Raw genomic sequence first — 24,527 nt, 5'->3', positions numbered from 1 at the left:
ATGGTCCCTAGTATCTCGACTCGCGCGAAAAATAAGGTCATAAAGAAGTTTCACTTCTTACGTGTGTACACTAGTACATGCACGCATTTTTTTTCTTAGTATCACACTAGCGCGCATTTCACAATGAATTCGCATGTTCTTTGTCGTAATTATTTTTAAAAATTGTGCTCTTTTCTATCCTAATATGGTTGTACTAGCTTTTCGCCCTCGCAGTCAAAGGAAAAACCGCATAGTTTCCGTTCCCGTGGGATTTTTGAGATAAAAACTATCCTATTTGTTAATCCGAGCTACCCTCTGTGTGTGCCAAATGAATTGAAATTCATAAAAATCAGTTCAGCAGATTTAGCGTGAAGGAGTAACAAAAATACGTACTTTCGCATTTTTTATATTAGTTGGATAATCAACTTTTAAAGTATGAAATAGGTAATAGCTTTGCCGCACTGTATGTACGAGATTAAATTCACCCATAAATGGCCGTACTTACAAGATTGGCAAAATAATTGTAGCAATGATTTTCCTTTTCTTTTTTAGTCAAGAAAGCATTCAATAAATTATTCATCATGAACAGATTTCTGTTTCCGTTTCCGAAATTAGAAGTTAAGTGTATGACATATCTATACTATAATATCATCTTTTGTGTTTTTAATCTGAGCCAAAATTGCATTTTACAAATTATAATCATTTTAATCTATCATACTAAAAAATTAATAAAACAACACATTTTGTTAAAACTTTTATTCATAATTCAAATGTATAAGCTTATAGCTAACAGAAATAAATAGCGAGTCGATTGATATTGCATTTTCTAAGCCTTGATCAAACAAAAACGAAATTCTTATGCAGCAGCACCTTTAACTGTTTCTTGTTGCTCAAATTTCGGATATTTTGCCTCCACTTCAGCCCATGAGATTTTACTATTCGATAAGTCCCTCACAACAGAAGGTACTTCAGATAACAATAACCTAACTTGTCCCATGCCATCTCTTTCTCTCAATGTTACAGAATGAGGCTCTTTTAGAGTATCAAAATCAACTGTAATGGCATAGGGTACACCCAGCTCATCTGTTCTGGCATATCTCCTTCCAATGGAACCAGAAGAATCATCCACCTTGTGGGAGACATCCACCATAGTCAATTCTTGAGACAATTCTCTGACAAATGATTGAAATTCAGCATTTCCACTCAAAGGCAAGACAGCACACTTCATAGGTGCAACTGAAGGTGGCAATGAGAAGTATGTTCTCTGTTCATCACCATCTCTCATCTTAAAGTTGTGCTCTAAAATGCAGTACAAGATTCTTCCAATACCAAATGAAGGTTCAATCACACTGGGAATGATTTCCTCAACATGGACAGTTTTTTGTGTCTTCTTTACACTCACCAATTCTGGGGTCAATTTGAAATCACCATTTGATGTGACCAGAGTGTATTCTTTTTCATTCTCCAATTTATCCTGCAGTTGTTCTAGAGCTGCAGCATCCAGAGTTGACAAGGCATCATTAATGGCTTTGGCATCTTTTTTGAACTGCTTGCCAATAGCTGCTTTGTTAGCAACTGCCTCAACCACTTCAATTTGCTTGGGAGCTGGTAACTTTTTCTCAGCAGCTAGTCTTATGCCAGTTGCTTTTGTATGTTGGGTTAAATCATATGCTGATCTGTCAGCACAACCCACACACTCAATCCAACCATAGCTAGACAGGCACTCAGCATCCCAGCAGTCACAAGCATAATGAGCCATTTCATTGCCCATGTGCTGTCTGAACCTGAGTTTCTTTGGTTCAATACCAACTGCTAGCATGTATAAATGAATTCTGGCCATGAAGTAGCCCAGAGTCTCATTGTTGACAATGCCTTTAGAGACAGCATCACCAATCGTCATGATTTCAGCTGCTTTACCTTGCTCTTGATTGTTTGCTGAGTACAACAACATTTGAGTATCCTTTATGGAATCAAACTTGGGATGTTCCTTAGTATCACAAAAGTGTTCAATTTCACACATAGTAAACTCCCTCACTCTCAAAAGACCAGAACGTGGTGATATTTCATTTCTGAATGAGTTTCCAATTTGTGCTGCAGCAAAGGGAAGCCTGCCCTGATTGAATTCTAGTAGCCGTTTGAAGTTCACAAAGATACCTTGTGCAGTTTCAGGTCTTAAGAAGCCTTTAACCAAACCAGATGGGCCTATTTGGGTGTTAAACATAAGATTAAACTCAATGGGAGGTGTCAAGTCATTGCCACTTACTGGAGATTTCATATCAAATCTCTTCATTAAGGCAGACATCTCATCTGCTGTCATACCATCAAGTTTTACTAAAATATCCTCAATTTCTGCTTTCAGCTCAGCTTTAGTGTTCTTTTCACTTTTAATTTTTTCCAAATGAGCTTTTATTAAGTGGTCCAATCGAAAGCATTCTCCACTCTTGACATCCTTTGTCATCAGATCAGCAAATCTTTCCACATGACCAGAGGCCTTTAGTACTGGCTCAGGAGTTAAAATTGAGCAGTCAACTTCCAACATTTGTTCTTGAAGGATGAAGTATTTTCTCCAAAGCTGAATCATGTTGCTTTTGAGAGCGCATCCCATTGGTCCGAAGTCAAATTGACCAGTAATACCACCGTAAATAGCAAACGATTGATCATAAAAGAACCTGCGTTTAATCAAATCTTCCATTTTAGCGCGATCAAACATCTCTTCAGCGGGCGCAAGAGCTAATTCCTTATCCTCCAGTACCTTCTTTCGTGCCTTTAATTCAGCAACAGCTTTTTTAACATCTAATTCTGGTGCCTTTTCTTCTTTGAGTTTTCGCACTAAATCACCTTGTTCTTTAACACTAGCCCGAAGGGGCGCAAGAATTTCTTCAATTTTAGGATCTGCCATTATTATTTCTCGTAAAGGATTCGGTATTTTTATCTTTCGATGTAACTTATTGCTTCCCCAGTTTGGAGCACTGTGTGAAAGTCTGATTTGAGTATAAACTTGTTGGAGACGTTTACTAAGTACACTACAGTTATAAACTAAACTTAATATATTTTTCATTTAACAATAAATACTAAATGCTTTCGTTACATATGGTAAGCAATACCGGTGATCAAACACTCCAGTATTGAGTAACGTCTAAGTAACGTGGTTGCCGAACATCATGCAATTTGATGACGATTTGATGAAATTTCCAAGAGAATGACATCTGACAATGCTGCAGGTTAATGTCAAAACAGGTTGGTCGCGTTCGCTATTCTATGTGAATTTATTTTTAGAATATTTAAAAGTATTTGAATATTATGAATGTTAACTTAAAAATGTATTGAATAATGCCACAAATAATGCAATGCATTTTTTGTATTTATGTACGTTACTTAAATAAAAAGCAAATGTTTCAAACACGTAACCAACTCAATAATATAAACATTAGGAGGGTAACCCTATTTTTGCTATCTCGTTCTTTCTGTAAATCACTGCCTAAATGATAGTGAGATAAAGCGTGATGGGGATAGTTTTAATCAAGAAGCTTATATCTAATACACTGGAGATTTCGGTATGAACATTGACGTGTAACAAGAAAATATTGCCCAGTTCATGTTTTTTATCACTTTCACACCTAACTTGGTATTGCCACTGTTAATACGAAGTTTTCCCAAGGCTACTATGTATGCTGTAATATTCTGTGCAAAAGGTTAGTTTTTGTACATGAGTTTGTTGATAAATTGCCAACAACGTCATTCAGAAGCATTGTTGGATGAGACAATTATTATTTATGCTAAATAAACTAAGTATCTGAACCAATTATTAAAAAGCGATACTCCCTGATTATGGGTAGTCACCATAATAAAATTGTAGCAACTCTCACTTTGTCAATATGGCATGTGTGTCAAAAAAATTGCGTCGCTTCGAATATTTAAGTTAATATTGTTGCTTATTTAATGAATATTTTCCGAATATAAAGAATGCATTGTATTGTACAAAATTGCAGAAGTGTTTGGACACCAAATTCTGGCATAGAATTTCACAGGCAAGTGTATATTTACGTTATTTACAATATTCCTCAATACTCCTGCATTTACCTGTTTAGAATCATTTCAATGGCAAAAATTGTCTAATTTAGCATCATTTTAGTAAGCAGTCATGTTAAATTTGTTATTTCCCTAATACTTTATCATTTTTCAACAAGTTTTCAATAAACAGATTTAACAAGTACGGTAACCATGATGACGAGTTTTTATGGATAGCGAAGAGAATATATTGTAATAACAATATTATGATGAAAATGTAGAACACCATTTTAAAGATTGTTACTAGTAATGAAACAACACATGACATCGGTATTGCACTCACATGTAGTTATAAGATTGTTCGTTTTTACATTGAAATTTATACTTTTTTAACTTACCTCATATTTTTTTGTTTTACGTATTTCAGCTTTCCAAAAAGTAAAATAAAAAGAAATATATGTGCCCATCAAGGTTACTGAGGATTACGACCCAGAAAAAAATACCTTTTGAAAAATAAACTTTGTAAAGTTAGCTGAAATTTGTGCAAGGCTGCTATAAACAGTTTTTCTTTGATGATTCTGGCTTGAAATTGACCCGTCGAAGCAACGCGTTTAAAAAGAAGATCTGAGTAGCTAACAATTTGGTAAACAGCATCTGATGCAAAACACAACTTTCCTCTATTTACAAAGGATTTTAATGCTATATATCGGTTCATATCCAAGCTTTGTAGCCAAAAGTTATTTATAACTATCATTCTATACCAATTAAAATTGTATGTACCTACCTATAAAGTATGACCATAATATTATAATATAAATACTGTTAAAAATATATGTCGTTATTATTTATAGACCATGATTTTTAGTTTTTTCTATTTTGAAAAATCCTGAATTTACAAACCAGCGTGGTCACTCGACAGAAAGAGACAAAAAACATGACTGACGTCATTGAATGTCATAGTTTCTTGTTTCAAGTTAATGGTCATAGTGCAATCTCCAGTGTATTAGAGGATATAAGCTTCTTGGTTTTAATTATTTGTTTTCTTTTTCAAATAATTTATATTTGACAGCACAAAGGAGTCGGCCATTTTATTGCTGCCTGGAAGACGTAGGGAGAAGCAAAGCTTTTCTCCAAGAAGGCATTCTTGTGTTTTTTGAATTGTTTTGTTGTAAGGCGCGATTAATTCACGTACAAAATTGTATACGCATTTGTAGACTTCAATAAATATATGTGTTAAGTGATAAGAAGAAATGGATGATCCGAATAGGATGATGGCGCATAGCGGTGGCCTCATGGGACCACAGGGCTACGGCCTGCCTGGGGGCGAAGCCACACCCGCCACCGAAGGCGAAGCCCGAAAGCAGGACATTGGCGAGATTCTACAGCAAATCATGAATATTACCGACCAGAGTCTTGATGAAGCACAAGCGAGAAAGCATACATTAAACTGTCACAGAATGAAACCTGCGTTGTTTTCAGTGTTGTGTGAAATAAAAGAGAAAACGGGTAACATTCTTTTACTATTACGCACTGTTTTCAATCAATATATTTATCTAAAGTTGCTACAAACAACTGCTGAATAAATAATGCATTAATGTTATATCGATTTATCTCTCGTTGTTTTGTTATTGATGTGTTTATTTGTATTTAAACAAAACTGAGAATGTGAATATTCATTAGAGTTTTAGTCTCACTTTTTGTTATATCATTGTATTTAACCCATTGAGCCCCCAGCGGCCCGATCGGTCCGACACGATAGATTTTCTATTGTGTCTGTGATTCCGGAGGCTGAGTTATTAAATAATTTCACGAACAGTGCTGTCGCTCCGCAACACGCAAGAGGAGGAGCCCCCAGACCCTCAGCTCATGAGGCTGGACAACATGCTGATCGCGGAGGGAGTGGCTGGCCCCGAAAAGGGTGGTGGTGCGGGAGCTGCAGCATCAGCCTCTGCTGCGGCTGGAGAGTGGGGTAATTACATATTTACTACAAGATAGCAGTTAATAAAAGTATTTAGGTATGTTGTGGAATATTTTCTTGCAATTATGATTAAAACAATCTTTTTTTTATTATCTCCTTTGAATCTATTTATCTATTTAAATTGAATTCAGTAAATGCTAAAAGATTTTGAAAAGTTTTGTTTTTAAAAAAACAGCTGTTTTAATGTGACATAATTTAGTATACCTATTTAGAATTTAGTTTGTATTGGATTGGATTTTAAATTAATAATTTCAGTATGATAGTAATTTAATAAATTTATATTATTGTATTTGGGTTGTGGGTAAATATATTATTTGGGTGCTGTGTGGTTGCATGTTTTATTCTTTAGTTTTTTTTTATATACCTATTATTTGAACAATATCTATTGTGCATTGGTGGAATTAAAAACTCATATAAATTTAAACACAACAAAATAAATTTTAGTATAAATAACACTGCTGAACTGTTCTTCACTGTCAAAACAATAAATATGTGTAACAAAATCAAAATGGAGTAAATTGCTGTAGTAATTTTCTGATTTAAAAAAATTCGTTACTCAAAAAATAAAATTGACCATCAAATGAAATTTCAGATTTAGGTTTAAGAGGACAATAACCAAAGAAAAATTAACACCTCTCAACTCAATGTCTTATAAAGTACAGTTTTACCAATAACTCTATTACATATGAAGGAAATCATTGTGAAAAAAAAGAAAAAAAAAATTGCTTAGTTTCTTTATTCTTAATAAACATTTTCTCTATAAAATTGCCAACAACAAAAGAATTGTTAACAGAGACCAATAAAGAAAGATGATAACTGGCAAGGGTTGCACATATTTATTATATGAAAAACTACACTTATAATATACACACTGGGAGGCGGGTCAGGCGGGAGCTGTTTATTTATTACTAATAAAAAGTAGAGATGATAAAAGTACACTGTTTTGCACACTGCACTGACTTTTAATTATTAAAAAATTTTATTAAGTCCAAGCATTATGTTGTTGTGTCGCGCTGTAATACAAAAACGCAATTTTCATCAAATCTTCATTAAAATGTGCACTGCAGTGTGTAGCAGTTTCACTAATACTGGTACGGGAGTTGCATGTGATGTTTTTTGCCCCCTTCGCTGCAACTTAAGGCACTGTGGCCCAAGCAGATAACGCGATCGAGCATTCCGACTACCGCGCGAAGCTGGCGCAGATCAGACAGATTTACCACCAGGAGCTGGACAAGTACGAGAACGCCTGCAACGAGTTCACCACGCACGTCATGAATCTGCTCAGGGAGCAGAGCCGCACCAGGCCTATTACACCCAAGGTACATTATATTACGGATATATATTTAGGAACATTGCTTGATAACTAGAAGTAAAGTATATGTAAAAATAACATATTTGTAGCTATAAATAACTAGCATGAGTGCATACATTTTTTTTTATCAAACAAACAAAATAATATTAAAAAGTAAGATATGGAGAGCTGAATGGAATAAGCTAAGTAAACTGTGTCTTTTAATTGTCAAAAAAAGAAAATTAACAAATTAATAAAAGAACATTTTCACAAAATTTTTAGTGCCAATAAGAATTCTATTGTAGATTGTAGTTCTATTAAACCATTAAAACATCCAGGAAATTGAGCGCATGGTGCAGATCATCCACAAGAAGTTCAGCTCCATCCAGATGCAATTGAAGCAGTCCACCTGCGAGGCTGTCATGATTCTCCGTTCACGGTAAATGTCGAAACAGAATCACCATCAAGTTAACAATTACTATTAATTCAACTTGAAAAATGAGTTTCAGATTAAAAAAAAAAGAGATTAAATATTTCCTACCAAATGTCAACTTAATAAGAAGAGTTAATCAACAAATAAGAGTTTCAGTCCAGAAAAAAAAATTCCAGCTTAAAAAATTACATGGGAAAAAAGTTGTCCTACCCTACCAAATTATCAATCGAATTACCGTCTTGAATAATAGAAATTTAAAAATTACGTATTCAACAAAAAATTGGAAAAAATTGGCATTTGCCGCGTAATAACTTGTGACCAGCTCAGCCTCCGCCTCACGGCGCACGTTACGCTTGCAGTTTCCTGGACGCGCGCCGCAAGCGCCGCAACTTCAGCAAGCAGGCGTCCGAGATACTCAACGAGTACTTCTACTCGCACCTGTCCAACCCTTACCCCAGCGAGGAGGCTAAGGAGGAGCTGGCGCGCAAGTGCGGCATCACCGTGTCCCAGGTAACACTTCTATATATATCTCTATATATTTCCCCACAGTTTTCTGGACGCGAGGAGGAAGCGAAGGAACTTCAGCAAGCGAGCGCTGGATCTGCTCAACGAGTACTTCTACTCGCACCTGGCCAACCCGTACCCGAGTGAGGAGGTTAAAGCGGAGCTGGCCAGGCAGTGTGGCATTACGGTGTCGCAGGTACTTGCTTACCCCAGTGGGTTTGGAAGGCTTTGTGGACCATGTTATGATTGTAGCGAAGTGTAATATAGTAGAACGCCGATTAGACGAATCGGTCGGCCAATTTTTGTTGTAACAAGTATAAACTTACGGGTGTCTAGTTTTACTGTTATAGTTGAATGCTAGGGACGAGACTATATGTTTTGCTTAGTATAGTTTATTCTATGTGTAACAGTTAGTTTTTCTTTATTACCCATCTGTGTCTAATTATCCGAATTTTCGATTATCCGAATCGACTCGATCCCAATCTAAACAGGCTAATCGGCATTCTACTGTAGTAGAAGTGTATTTAATGTTCGAAAAATTTACACTATAAAGATTCCAATAAATTTTATTAGTGTGGGTTTTTTTAATGTTTAGCATACTTTTAATACCTTTGTACTAAATGTTTTGTAAACGCAGGTGTCGAATTGGTTCGGCAACAAGCGCATTCGCTACAAGAAGAACATCGGCAAGGCGCAAGAGGAAGCCAACTTGTATGCCGCTAAGAAAGCTGCTGGTAATTGTTGCTTGCTTACATATTCTTATATTTCCCTATTAAAAAAAATATTTATATTAATACTACTTTTAATTTAGAGTTGGGAATTACAATGATTTCTATAATTAAATAGGAAAGCACAATTGCACATTAGTTTTTCAAGTTTGCGCAAAAAAATGTTTTGAGTAAAAACGCGCATTCAATTACAAAAATAAAATTCGGTAATAAATCGTGAAGATTAAGTTTGCGAAACTGATAATTAAAATATTAAAATATTCTTAACTTTTTCGAATCTCGTCTACCACGCCCAATGGAAAAAATCACCCTATATTAAGCTGCCGGCACAGTTTATTATAATACGACGCTCGTTGCAGCAGCGGGCGCCTCGCCGTACTCCATGGGCGCGGCGTCGGGCACGGCCACGCCCATGATGTCGCCGGCGCCCACGCAGGACTCCATGGGCTACTCGCTGCCGGCGCCGCCCTACGACCAGCCGCAGCCCTACGACGGCTCCATGGGCTACGACCCCATGCACCAGGACCTGTCCCCATAGGTAGTGTGCGCAGCGCTGTTCCCCACGCAGGATGCATCTGTATTTTTATACGAAATTTATAGGTATCACTCGGAAGAACTCAACAATCATCACTTTTAACACAAACCTGCTTAAGTTGTAACCATAGTGACCAGTTTTGCAACAGACAACATGTTCTGTTTACCTACCTTATTCCTCAGTTAAAATTATAACAAATGAATAAGGGCCGATTTTTCAATGCCCAGATAAACAGTCTAATAACTACCCCTCGAATAGATTTATTCAATTGCTTAACTAACTCATAACGGCTCGCCTATTTTTCAATCGTGATTTATTTGATGAATAACTATCTGACCAAATATTTCCATATTGGCAGCTGTGCTCTTGGAGTGGCGAAACAAACATATTAAATTAGTCAGGTTAGAGCGGGATAGAGTCAACTTGCAATATGTCAACAACCGTCATTATGACTCACGTCAGGAGTGCATTTTAAGTTTATCTTGTGTTCTATGATTGTTGATTATTGTTTTGATTCGAGTAAAGAGTTTTGATTAAATTTGTGTTAAAATTTATCTATTTTACGATGGAAACGACATAAAGGCAGCGTCCGGCAAATTTTCAATGGCATGATCATCAGTAGGTACTATCAAAAACATCAATTTCAATATGATTTTAATTGATAATTATTTTATAGAAAGAGGCTTTATTGTAAAAATTCTACGCTCTATGTTATTACATACGAAAATATCCCAAATTTGACGCGTCAGTTGTCAACTCAAACGTCTAATCGTCGAATAGCACGCTATCTGGCCGTTGGAGCAGCAGATAGATTTATTCCTCAAATAACGTAGTTATTCGATAGATAAGTCCTATTCGTCTATTGAAAAATTGAATATTTTGTTAACTGAAGAATAAAGTCTATCTAGCTGTTTATCTGGGCATTGAAAAATCGGCCCTAAATCAGAAAGTCACATCAAAAAGTGTTGAATAGTCTATCAGGAACATTATTAGTGGTCAGATCGGCCCATACCCAATAATATTAAGAGACTAACGAAACCAATGAAAATATAAAACTGAAATGTTTGTACCGTTGCAGGTATGGCTCGCCGGCCGCGCCCGGAGCTCGCAGTAGCGGCGATCCGACGCGCCTTAGTACATTGTATACTATACATTTTATCCCTAACGCGTATTTTTCGACATGCATCTTTAAGCTATTCGTATTATTTGGAATTTTAGGACTGGACCCAGTATTTGTTCTTTTATTTATACATTAAAATGGCCTTTGATACATTGTAGGAATGTGACCGTCGATGTGAAGGAAATATTATGTCTACACATAAGTTAATTAAACACTATATTGATTACAATACATCACATCACAAATAATTTAACTAAAGAATCACATTAAATCACTGATTTTAAAATATTTACCAAACGCTGTACATCGAGAGATTACATTTTATATTAACTTTAAAATGACTATGTTCCTACGATACTCAAAATCTTCAAAATGTGGCAGCTCCAAGTATTATTTCAAAAATTAAACTATTCGGCAGTATTAGTGTAACAAGTGGCGGGATCTCGGTTTTTATCGTTCACTACTGATATATACGGTGGAATATAGATATACGATAGGTGTAAGTTTAGTGTAAGCTAGTGTAAGCATTCAGATATTTTGTGCTGAATAGTGTTCGATGTTGGTGTGTTGCCATCGCGTGACTGTCGACGATATGTTTCATGGGAAAATGTATGTTAATCACACATATCAATAAGTGTGTAATTCCATTGAGAACGTACAGTAATGCATAGGAAAAATATTTGTAGCACTCCAGTGTTTAAACATACATGCTATATGAAATAGCTAACATTCTTGCCAGTCGACAGTCACGGCGGATGCGAACACCTAAATGTGTGCAATTTTAATATTTTAGCGAGGGTTGTGAGGCGCACACGCAGGTCTGTACCACGCGGGCTCTCGGATCGGTGTATTATTTTACATGTGCTATTTATATACATTATATACTTGCGTCACACCCCGGACACTCCATACAAAATTATAGTTTTGACAGTCACACTGTAGAGACTGCAAATGTGTGTGTAAACTCTTTATGGTTGGCACATTTGTGACTAGCGTAAAAAAAAAAATTCGCGTTTTTCTGATGAAATACATCCGTAAACAGCACAATATCTAACCATTTTCTACGAAAAACGATAATCACAAATCCAAAATAATAAAATTGCTTTAAGTCAATTTGATTAATGTTGTCAATCTTCGTTGCGTTTCGTCTAAAGACGTCGTTGGTATCGTCCTTGCGGGGAAATGGGTACCATAACATGTCTGATCGTGCGGGGTGAGGTAAGTGTTTAATTTTGGCGGGAGGCGGAGAGTGTCCGTTCTGTAGCGTTTAGCTACTATTATGTATTCTGTGCTTGCGTACTGGAGCGTTGTGAGTTGAACAAAATATATTTTTGTGGTGCTATAATGTTGCTAGCACAAAATATTATTTTCAACGTAGTCAATAAGTTGATGTTTATTTTACTTTTGTCATTTTTTTATTGCGACACGAGCATGATATACGATTACCATTTCATGTAGATATGAATTAGAATTAAGTCGATGTGTTCTTAATCAAAATATCTGAAACAGTATACGAGAAAGAAATTTAATTGATCATGTTAATTACTGCGCACTAGAATCGCGTCGCTGTTACGTCCTTTAATCTTGTGAATTATTTATTTAAAGTAATGAATTAATGAAATATATTATATTAATGATAATGAAATGTATTACGAACGCAGCGGCGTGAACACCCATGTATACGACGACTTCAATGTTATTGACCATCAGATTGATAAATACATTTTTTGTGTAGTTACTTTGTGTTTTATTTTTTCCTTATTCATAAACTTCAATGCCTAGTAGACTGTAGAATGAAGGAATTACCTGTAAGAGGACTGAACAATAACCCTGATATTCAAATAACTTATTTTGTTTATCTTGGCTAAAACCTGAAAGTATCTTTTTGTATTCAAAGTAGTCATTTATAAAAAAAAAAAACGCATTGGACAGCAATTTATACTAGATAATATTATAAAGAGGAAAGGTTTGTAATTATGTATGTATGTATGGTTTTCACGCAAAAACTACTGGACCGATTTTGATGAAATTTGGCACAATCTTTAGACCCTGAGAAAGAACATAGGCTACCTTTTATTGCGAAATATGTACCACGGGCAAAGCTGGGGCGGACCGCTGGTTGCTAAATAAAGCCTTTTCTGTATCTTTGCCATATGTAATAACTTTCCATGATTAGTTTCTCAAGAAACAATCAGTGGGTGTGTTAAGAGTTTGTTTCAATATCATAGTTTCGATTCTTGGCTAAAAATAATTATAATTACAGGGTGGTTCTAAATTACGTTGACAAATTTCAAAATAATAAATTTCAAAAATGGGACATGCTGCGTTGCTTTTGTTTTTTAATTATTATTTTCACATGTTTTGGCGCCAACTTAAAGTTATTTGTGAAGAGAATAAATTAAAAATTAGTCATTTTTTACTATGTCTGCTCAACGAGGTGCAATAATATCCTTATATGAGGCTGGTAAGCGGCAGTGCGCGGTAGTGCGACTTCTCGGTATCAGTCGGCAGTTAGTTTCTTCTGCTATTAAACGCTACGATGAGCTTGGCCATCATGGTAACTGTCTGGGAAGAGGCAGAAAAAGAACTGTAAAGACGCCTAGGCTTCGACATATCGTCAAACAAAGATAGACCCGCAATTCACAAGCCAAGGTAAGAAAAATGGCTCGAGATTTAGGTGTAAGTCATTCAACGTTACAACGAGTTGTTAAAAATGAGCTCAAGTTAACAGCATACAAGCTTCGAAAAGCGCAGCGGTTGGATGATAAAGATAAAAAAATACGCCTTGAAAGATGTCGCTTACTGAAAGCGCGCTCCGCTGGTGAAGCGTGGAAAAATATTTTTTTCACCGATGAAAAAATTTTTCAGATTGAACAGTCTCATAACCGCCAAAACGATAAAGTTTACTCTTCTAGTCGCCCTGGAGCCACAGCAATTATCCCCCATCGGCATAGACCGGATTCAGTCATGGTTTGGCGTGGCATTTGCTCAACAGGCAAAACTCCTCTCGTTTTCGTAAAAAAAGGTGTGAAAATGAATCAAGAAATAAACCGACGCGATATTTTAGAGAGTGTAGTTCTTCCTTGGAGCCAGTAGCACTTCGGTGACCAACCGTGGACTTTTCAACATGACTCTACTGCATCTCACAGGGCCTCAAATGTACAGTAGTGATGTATGGACCATTTCCCAGAGTTCATAAGTTCCAAGGAATGGCCTCCATTTTCACCAGACCTTAATCGAATGGATTTCAGCGTATGGTCAATTCTAGAGGCGAAGGCCTGTGCAACATCACACAGAAGTGTAGACGCGCTGAAGGCAACACTTACTCGTGAGTGGGACAAAATATCTGAAGAGGAGGTACGGAAAATCGTCGAAAACTTCAGAAAACGTTTAAGCCTTTGTATTAAAGCTAAAGGTGGTTATTTTGAAAATAAATAGATATTTACATTAAAATAATACTGTATTTTTATTATTTAGTAGTCACAGATATACTGTATAAAAGAAAAATAAAATAAATCGTAAAATAAGTTGTCAACGTATTTCAGAGCCACCCTGTATTTCAAAAATCTAATGATCAATTTTTTCATCTATCGTTATTTCCAAGTTATTTCCTCATAGTTTCGGATTTCGTCTACCACGCTCAGTTGAAAAAATCATGTATACAGCAATTGAGCTATTATTACTACCAAGAAGCTTATATCTAGTACACTGGAGATTTCGGTATGAACATTGACGTGTAACAAGAAAATATTGCCCAGTTCATGTTTTTTATCACTTTCACACCTAACTTGGTATTGCCACTGTTAATACGAAGTTTTCCCAAGGCTACTATGTATGCTGTAATATTCTGTGCAAAAGGTTAGTTTTTGTACATGAGTTTGTTGATAAATTGCCAAAAACGTCATTCAGAAGCATTGTTGGATGAGACAATTATTATTTATGCTAAATAAAATAATTATCTGAACCAATTATTACAAAGCGATACTCCCTGATTATGGGTAGTCACCATAATAAAATTGTATAGGTAAACCAGAATCTGATGGCAATTAGGGAAATCAAAATTTTGAGTGTGCAACCCTGGGGAAAATGGACTGAACGATCTTGATACTGCTTATTATTTATTTTGTTCTCAATATCATTAGTCACATTACATAAGTCGACAATACTGTACTTAATAATGAGATATCCACTTAATATTATATAGGTACATATTTGCATGTATAATATACATATTATTTTTATAAAGGTATTACATATTATTATTTTCACATACCTATATTTGTATATTCATTATCATTATGCCATGTGAAAATATGGATGTAATGATAATGCAGATCAAAACTAGATTGCTTATAATTTATTATAAAATAAAATAAAACTGTTTAGATATTTTTGTAAGTATTAACAGATATACACATTATAAAATTGACTTGGACTTGACGAATAGCCGTGTTGGAAACGCCTGTAATAAGTTTTCATAAAATTATATTGTAAACAACAAACAATATTATAGTTACCTACATATAATATTTTTAATTAAAAGTATTAAAACGGGTAAGTCCAATTGACCAATAAAATATTCAAAATTGAAAATTGTGATGTGTTTGACCCTTCTTCATCGAATGTTTTTCTATACACATTATAAACAACACCTCTTGCGTGTGATCGCAGCGGCTTTTTCGACACTTTTGAAGATTTTTTAGACAAAATCCTAAAATTATTCAATAATTGCAAAGAAGACAAATAATTTGACAACCAATTTGATAGTTGTCAAATAAAGTTGCCATATGAAAATCTATTATTTCTTAAATATAAATATGCCATCAGATTCTGGTAGACCTATAGCAACTCTCACTTTGTCAATATGGCATGTGTGTCAAAAAAATTGCGTCGCTTCGAATATTTAAGTTAATATTGTTGCTTATTTAATGAATATTTTCCGAATATAAAGAATGCATTGTATTGTGCAAAATTGCAGAAGTGTTTGGACACCAAATTCTGGCATAGAATTTCACAGGCAAGTGTATATTTACGTTATTTACAATATTCCTCAATACTCCTGCATTTACCTGTTTAGAAACATTTCAATGGCAAAAATTGTCTAATTTAGCATCATTTTAGTAAGCAGTCATGTTAAATTTGTTATTTCCCCAATACTTTATCATTTTTCAACAAGTTTTCAATAAACAAATTTAACAAGTAAGGTAACCATGATGACGAGTTTTTATGGATAGCGAGGAGAATAATATATTGTTATAACAATATTATGATGAAAATTTAGAACACCATTAGAACACCAAAGATTGTTACTAGTAATGAAACAACACACGACATCGGTATTGCACTCACATGTAGTTATAAGATTGTTCGTTTTTACATTGAAATTTATACTTTTTTAACTTACCTTATATTTTTTTGTTTTACGTATTTCAGCTTTCCAAAAAGTAAAATAAAAAGAAATATATGTGCCCATCAAGGTTACTGAGGATTACGACCCAGAAAAAAAATACCTTTTGAAAAATAAACTTTGTAAAGCTAGCTGAAATTTGTGCAAGGCCGCTAAACAGTTTTTCTTTGATGATTTTGGCTTGAAATTGACCAGTCGAAGCAACGCGTTTAAAAAGAAGATCTGAGTAGCTTACAATTTGGTAAACAGCATCTGATGCAAAACAACTTTCCTCTATTTACAAAGGATGTTAATGCTATATATCGGTTCATATCCAAGCTTTGTAGCCAAAAGTTATTTAAAACTATCATTCTATACCAATTAAAATTGTATGTACCTATAAAGTATGACCATAATATTATAATATAAATAGTGTTAAAAATATACCTATGTCGTTATTATTTATAGACCATGATTTTTAGTTTTTTCTATTTTGAAAAATCCTGAATTTACAAACCAGCGTGGTCACTCAACAGAAAGAGACAAAAAACATGACTGACGTCATTCTAGGTCATATTTTCTTGTTACAAGTTAATGGTCATAGTGCAATCTCCAGTGTATTAGATATAAGCTTCTTGATTACTACCTACGTATAGAGTATACATATAACACCACTAAGAAAATCTGATTGATAATAATAAATTCATTTGTTATACATAGGACATAGGTACACATTATATTAATCATTCTTCAAATATCAAAATCTTATCAAAATGGGTGCTTTGATTTGGACTTTATAAAGTAACAGGCAGACTCTTTTAAAATATTAGTAAGTATGGAAAATTATTAAAAAGTATACATTCATTATAAAATCAGTGAAAATTGATCACTAATATATTCTCAAAGATAAACTGATTTAGTTCCCCTCGTTTAGCGGTAAAATTTGAATGTGAACTTCGACGTGCACTTGAAATCACTTGAAATGTAGTGACTCTGACTAGAGTGTTTCGTGTTTACCGTGACACAGTGACCATAGAGGAAGGATGTATAACTGAGATAGAGTGGCTACTCTGTGGTAATAAGTGCATGTATGGAACGTGCTGCCATCTGCAACTTTGTAGGATAACTAATGCTTTAAAGGGGTATATATATATATAGCTATGCAGTATGCATATCGACATTTAGCACCAGATATGGAGCGAAAGTATATTTACAAAAATATTACTAACACCAAGAAAAGCGTCGTATTCGTGACAACACTCTTTTTGTGGCGTTAGTAATATTTTTGTAAACATACTCTCACTCCATAAGTTGCCTTGTAAGTTGAGTAAATAATAAATAAGTAATGAGGGCAACCAAGGGTGAGAATAAAAAACAATTTCTTTAGCGGTATTCACGTTTATTAAATTGAAATTGAGATTTATATACTATACAATTGCTAATACCTCTAAAATCTGCTAAAACCAAAAGCTTTAGTTATTTCAGTGCAGTCACTGAAATAACTAAAGCTTTTGTTCTAAATAAATAAATAAATGATTTATTGCATAAAAACATAGTACATACAAAGATATTAAGATCAGAATTAAGGAACATTTATGTTTTTACTATAACTACTGACATAGCATACAATAATTATTATTAATTGACATAATGAATGAAAATCATTAGATATTTATAGTAAAAATACGAGTCAGGAGTATTGTCACTTAAAATTAGGTTTTACATAAATCATTAATCATACAGTCAATCAATTAATATCAATATCATTATTTTATATTATTTAGACATTTTTCATATCATACAGAAATTCATTTAGGTTGTAAAAACAATTCTCTAATAAGTATTTATTTAATTTATTTTTAAATCCTGGAAGAGGAACCCCTTGCAAGTCTTTTGGGATTTTATTAAATATCTGAATACCTATATAAGGAACATTTTTTTTGTACAAAGTTAATTTAGGCCTCGGTAAAAACAAATTGTTTGGATATCTTGTTAATTTTCCAATTTCTTTATTAGTTTTAAAATATTGAGGATGTTTTTTTTATGAAAATACAAATTTCTTTGATATAAATACATGCAAGAGGCAGGATTCTCAAGTTTTTAAAAAGTTCTAAGCTTCTAGCGTGTTTTCTCCTCCGTTGAAAACTCATGATCACAACGTTCACAACAGTTAACAACAATAAAACAAGTAACAAAATAACAAAACAAAACTTAACCAAAACAAAAACTTAAAAGATAACCAGATATATTTAACAAAAACAAATGAGATAACCTCGAAATCGCATCAACGTCCGTCCGAAAGTTGAAAACTATGGTTGACAATGACAGTCGCACATCATTACAAGATGGCGGCTTTTTTTTTAATTTTAGTTATACCACTCATCGCCCGCGTCGCTGTCGTCTATGCGTTTACAAGACAGTTTTGAGTGTGCCCCCCCTGACAGTGACTAACGTATTGTATGAATTAACCTTGCTGTCGTATAAAGTAAAACTTATTCATAGTAATCTTTATTCAGTCTAGTGATATCACTGCTAGTAACGCGCTGTGTTATCATTAAATAATTTAAAAGATACACTGCACGAGTGTTATGTTAAGGTCGTTTTATAAATTAAGTAACTTTGGACTTCCTGGAAAAAATTGTAAGTGTATTTAATTACTTAGTATCTAAAAAGCTGGTAATTAGAACCGAAATTAGTAAATTACCTTGATGATGGTCAAGATTGTTGTTGATTAAAAGGCGCGAAATTTGAATCAAAATCGTAAAATTGTGAAAAATTTTGGAAACGATAGTATTTTTATCAACGTTATCAACATCAATTAAGTATGTTAAGATATGATTTGATACAACAAAAATATTTTTCTCTAAATACTTAGTTAACTCATGGTACGGACAGGATATTTACACAATATTTATGAGAGTTGAGTCACCTCGCAAATTATAATAATTGTGTTTGTTTATTTCGTTAACATTTTGTTAAGTAGGTTATGTTAAGTTACACGAAGATTGTAATTTATTTATTTTTATCTCCATCATTGTGCATTACAGCAGCAAGAATGACTAGCATACACAGTGCATATGTTGATGAGGTCCATGATGTACCCATGTCAGTAATTATACGACCTTTTATACCAGAATTGGATGAAAATAAAGTGCAATCGTTGATGGATACAATACAGGTGTGTAAATAATTTTAGAATTGAATGATTTTCCCGGAAATGATAAGGGTTTCTAAGTAAGGATCTTATGTTAATTATTTGCAGTTGTAGGAATCACAGAGCAAGTATGGTAGCTACGTATGGTAGGAATAAATTGAAGCAAATAATTGCCATGTATGAGTATTTTATTTTTCTTAAAATTTTATGATGAAGTAACAAATGCAATTAGGCATGTTTACCTAATCAAAATCAAAAAATCTGTGGCGATAATCAGGGTACTATTGATGTTCGTTAAACCTATACATAGTTCATTCAATTATAAATAAATCATTACAATATAATACATAAGAATAATTTAAATTTCTTTTACCCGTAGGTATGTTTAATGCATGTTAAGTTATCATTGACTTGCAAATATTGTTTGTCTTTCGCAACGCGTTCATTAATTTAAATAATGATTATTAGATTTGTCGGCAAAGCAACACAATATTTGTCATCGTACATTTATACGTTTGAAATAATTAAAATTAATGACTAAGCCATCAAGACGTATCTTCGCGTTGTCGAAGAGCTTGCAGTCGTAAATTACTAGTAAAATAATTAGGCACATAATAGGCTTAAAATGGATCAGATATAGAACGATGTAAATATAGAGGTTTGTATCGTTTTGTGAATAAAACTGTTTCTCTTTCTAGAAAGAAGAAGCACAAGGCATAGTTCCGCCCATAGACGTGTTATGGATCACAGGATCTCAAGGAGGCGACTATTATTACAGCTTCGGAGGCTGCCACAGATACGCTGCTTACAAACGGCTGAACCGACCCACAATACCTGCCAAATTAATTAGGTCCACTATCAACGATCTCCGTTCTTACTTGGGCAGCAGCACACCGGAATTGAAATGAGTTTTTAGAATATAATTAAAAATTATTATGATAAAGCTATTTTTATATTACATTTTTTATATTAAGTATGCAAAAATAACCTTTTATGTAGAGAAGTTATTTATGACTAAAATTAAGTTCCGTCTGTATTACCTTATGTGTATTATGTAGGTACTTAATCGAAATAAAACACTTTATAATTTCCAACCATTTATTTTCATTTCTTACAATATCTAACTACAGAACAATGAGATATGCATTTACACAATATATTTACATTTTACAGTCATAAATAATATAAAAATACATTTACTACATCTGTACTGCGGGCGTACTTGTGCATTTTGTAAAAAGCGCTGAACACAAAATCAAATAGCACCAATTTTACAAACATGATAGGTACATAAAAATAATAAAATCATTTCTAAAATAATTGCATTGCATTTGAACTTTTTACAATAATTGCGGATAAAATACCGTTAATACATAAATAGGTTAAGTAGGATACAGGCAGTGTAAAAAACGTAATTAAGTATGAATTAAACGGAACAATTTTAATATTTTCACGGAGATTCAATACATGTACTCAGAGAAAGTTTCGCCAAACTTATTAAACAAACATAAAATTCTGTATACAATAGGTGGATTTTAGATCACAGAATGTCTTAGACAATTTAAGAGAAAAAAAATGTGTGCGTGTATTTAGTGTACACACGTAAGAAGTGAAACTTCTTTATGACCTTATTTTTCATAAAATAATTTACTACATGCAACTTTACAGAAATACGTCGAATCACGCGTGGTAGAGAAGAAAAAGATTGCGCGTAACGGAAAAATGTCACGCGTAACGAAAAAATGTTACACTAAATTTTTTTCCAACCCCGATAAAGAAGTTTCACTTCAAAAATTAAGAACACTCAAAATAATAATACAAAATCTACATATCATCGTAGAAATTTATTTACATAAAAAAACAATTGACAAGTCGAAAGTTGTAATTAAAAAATATCTGCGTAGTTATTTATAAACAAATTATAAATGATATTTTTTATACTCTGTAGTAAAATTTTCTATAAATTTTTACAGTGTTAGCTTGAACTGAACGCTATAGAATAAATACAACTCAGATTAGACTTCTATAATATCTAGACGTAGACTCGAGACTTTCTGTATATATATGGTTAAAACCTTGATTCATTATAGCGGTCACGGTCAAGCCAAACTGTTAACTGAGCAAAACCAAACGACTATTGATTTTAAATACTAACTTATTTAAAAAAAAAATTGCATATCAAATAATTGCAAAAAATATACGCTAAATATGCAAATAAGTTGCCGCCAAATTTAACGAGTGCAAATTCATATATTTTCTATGTATCCAATTAACATCAGTATGTAATTAATAGATTTATTTACGTGCCACTGAAGACATTGAGTCTTTTTCATAAAATTGACCATTACAAAGTTTGAAAAACATGTGATATGGTTTACACAAATAGTTACAACATTAAATAGACACATAACACCAAAAACACCGACATAAATATAACACACATCGGAATAAGTGCAATCCATTTTTACTCAACTTATTATAACATTTATTCGTTTCAAACATTTAATAACAAACATTTATTACAATAATTATATTTATCCAATTACATATTTACCAAAAAACAATTTGATATAAAATAATTTTTCCTGTCATGATTAAATCCACACTGCCAATATGTATTCGTTTTGTAAAGTCAATCATTTTAATGTGTATGTATTTAGCTATTTACTAAACAATAAAATACTAATAATACAATTTAAAAGCTACAAATACATAGGCGCAACACAAAGCTTAATATTCGATATTTGTTATCGATTTTTATATTATTTACACTAATTACATTAAAATACATGTTGTAAACAAATGTTTACAAATATCAACAAAATTATTTACACAAACAGTTGATATTCGTTTATTAACATTTTTTTAAAGTCACCTTTCTACATTATGAAAATATTTTTATGTTACGTATTTGTGACGTGTAGCTTTAAATGTATATTGAAAAATAGTATATTACGATATTATATACCTAGACATAACATGGAAAGTTTTTGTAGAAGTGAATAATAGGGTAACTTTAACAAAGGATAGCCCTAGTCGTAAATATTTCTTTTTTGCATGTCCATCCATTGTATATTTAAATTCTATTTACACATTTAAGACATAAATAATATATGTAAATGATGAAGATTAAAAAATATATTGTTAAAATAGCGTGGAATGTGGAACACATAAGATATTTGGTGGGATATCATTTGTATAGCATGACTCTTCAAAACTATGTCATGCATTTTGTCAATTCAATATTTACTAAAAAAATTATTACAAATCACACTAAAACAAAGTTTATAAGTTAAAATAGCTTTATGAGCATATATTTTTTTAATCGTTAATTTACATAAAATATAATATCGCCTCGGGAGCTAGAATAGAAGAACATCTTATCGTCGCAACAACAATAAAGATTGAAGTCGAGACGACAATAAGGATTTAACCATACCAAATATTACGAATGTAACTTCATTGGAGCCATAAAAACATGCTTAAACGGCTAGGTATCATCAAGAAGTGAGATAACACATAGAATACCTTAGTATCTAGAGCGAGAGAGATATATGCTTATTTTCATTATAATTACATTAAAATCATATGAATATGAATCTGCATATGAATTATAACTTAAAAAATGTGTAATTACAAGCTGCTACAATAAATAGCTGTCAAAAAACTTTTGGCACTGTTTTCTCACTAAGTTGTTAAGAACTTTCAAATAATTGTCGCCTTAGAGCTAGTGCGCAAGAGCAACTTTTGTCTCCGCAACTATTTAGTCTCTCCCATCAACTCTATGGGCTAGTAAGAAAGTGCGCGCACGTAGCGACGCAACTCCCCATAGAGTTGATGAGTGAGACAAAATAGTTGCGAGACAAAAGTTGCTCTTGCGCGCTAGCTCTTAATGCTATTGAAATGGATTTACTCCGTAAATACTAAAAAAAAGTGTAGATAGACTTGAGCATAAAACATTGAGACGAAAATGAAGAAATTATGTGGCCTGTAGCAATCACATTTTAATAAAACTTTGCAAGTGATGCATTTTGCTCTTAACACGTGATCGAATATTTATTATAATATACATAATTTGATATTTTGATAATTTGTAACAATTACTACATAGATACAACAATTCTACACAAACATTTAGAATATTTCACCTTATTTTGTATACAAGTAGATATTTAATCTAATTCAGACATTGTGGAATCAAAAAAGTTCCTTTTTACTTTCCTTGTTCGATTAAGATTTTAATCTGATCTAATTATGTTCTATTATATATGATCTAAGGAAAATAGTGAATAGTTTAATTATATAGCAGACCAAGCAAATATCTATAACAGTTAATGTAGTCACACTCTGCTGGTGTTTTAAAAACGAGGGTTATAAACATATACACCCACACACAGACTTTTTTTTAATTTCTTGACAATTTCTTGACATAGTAGGTACAGATAATACTACTGACAGTAGTAACTCAGGCCCCGGAACCACAGACACAATAGAAAATCTATTGTGTCTGGGACCGATCGGGCCGCTTGGGGCTCAATGGGTTAATCATAAACCACTATTTTCTTGATTATCTAGAATAGGGACTAAGGTTTTAGTTCTAATGAGAGCTGAAACTTTGAGCCCTATAAGGGACCGAGGCTATAAAGGATCTAAATGGCACAGATAAACTTAAAACTACCCTCATTGTGTAAAAAATGGTAATCAAAGGTTCAAAACAATTCCACATTACCTGAACTAGCTCTTAGCCTAAACTTGGCAAATTTAAAGCATTTTATGCACCATCAAGAACACCGTGTGCTTTTTTCAATGTGAAGGAGCAAAAATATAATTTGATTGTGCGACAGACAACAGTTGAGAGCTTATTATAATAAACATCTGTACATTTAACATTGATAATTTCTTTACATACCTATTATGATGTAAAATTTGAATTTTTGCAACAAGTGAAAATAGTCTCTGTATTTGTAAACTATTTCTTAATTTTGTTACTAGTTTTTTATTATTATTCTTACACGTAAATTATTAGTATAATGTCAATATTTTCATTGACCGTTTTGTGCGTGACACCAAATCTTCTACACAATATAACATTTATTCACAATCATAGAACATGGATCTTCCAATGAAATACACAGTATAACTAGAACATGGATAATCCTAAGTACACAGTATAACTAAACACACACAGACACATAATGTAGAGAGTATTTTTTTACCAATGTCACATTCATACTTTTACTTTTATTTAATTTATTTGATATTGCACTGATGAGAATTATGTCAAATTTAGGCTATAGCATTTGGATACAACTTGAAGTGAAGAAAGAGAGTCAATATATCAATACCATAGTCATTATCTTTGCAAATGGAATTGAATTTTTGATGATCTTTCAATATAATGTTATATTGAT

At 33.1% G+C, this 24,527-nt stretch overlaps 3 protein-coding genes across 6 annotated transcripts; 2 read left to right on the top strand and 1 right to left on the bottom strand.

The window, feature by feature from the left end:
- Positions 1-720: 720 nt before the first annotated feature.
- On the bottom strand, positions 721-3,109 carry LOC123702945 (glycine--tRNA ligase). The gene has a single exon (XM_045650808.1). The coding sequence runs from the start codon at positions 3,035-3,037 to the stop codon at positions 836-838; it is 2,202 nt and encodes a 733-aa protein (XP_045506764.1). The 5' UTR covers positions 3,038-3,109; the 3' UTR covers positions 721-835.
- A 1,939-nt stretch (positions 3,110-5,048) lies between these two features.
- LOC123702953 (homeobox protein extradenticle) lies at positions 5,049-11,458 on the top strand. 4 transcript variants are annotated; one of them, XM_045650819.1, is made up of 8 exons: positions 5,049-5,493; positions 5,804-5,956; positions 7,106-7,284; positions 7,595-7,695; positions 8,049-8,199; positions 8,831-8,927; positions 9,281-9,459; positions 10,535-11,458. In XM_045650819.1, exons 1-7 carry the CDS (start codon positions 5,238-5,240, stop codon positions 9,457-9,459), a joined length of 1,116 nt encoding a protein of 371 aa, XP_045506775.1. In that variant the 5' UTR covers positions 5,049-5,237; the 3' UTR covers positions 10,535-11,458. The 4 variants fall into 4 exon arrangements, with proteins under 4 accessions (XP_045506775.1, XP_045506783.1, XP_045506796.1 ...); XM_045650827.1 differs by having other exon boundaries at positions 5,050-5,493; positions 9,284-9,459; XM_045650840.1 differs by having other exon boundaries at positions 5,051-5,493; positions 7,124-7,284; positions 9,284-9,459.
- Positions 11,459-18,462: 7,004 nt separating this feature from the next.
- Positions 18,463-20,210, top strand: LOC123702993 (putative sulfiredoxin). The gene is made up of 3 exons (XM_045650865.1): positions 18,463-18,602; positions 19,010-19,140; positions 19,815-20,210. The coding sequence occupies exons 1-3, from the start codon at positions 18,551-18,553 to the stop codon at positions 20,022-20,024; spliced, it is 393 nt and encodes a 130-aa protein (XP_045506821.1). The 5' UTR covers positions 18,463-18,550; the 3' UTR covers positions 20,025-20,210.
- Positions 20,211-24,527: the final 4,317 nt, after the last annotated feature.

The sequence above is a fragment of the Colias croceus genome, chromosome 2 (genome assembly GCF_905220415.1).
Source record: "Colias croceus chromosome 2, ilColCroc2.1".
Taxonomy (NCBI): domain Eukaryota; kingdom Metazoa; phylum Arthropoda; class Insecta; order Lepidoptera; family Pieridae; genus Colias; species Colias croceus.
The sequence above is the reverse complement of the archived record's forward strand: the minus strand, read 5'-3'. Positions and strand labels throughout refer to the sequence as shown.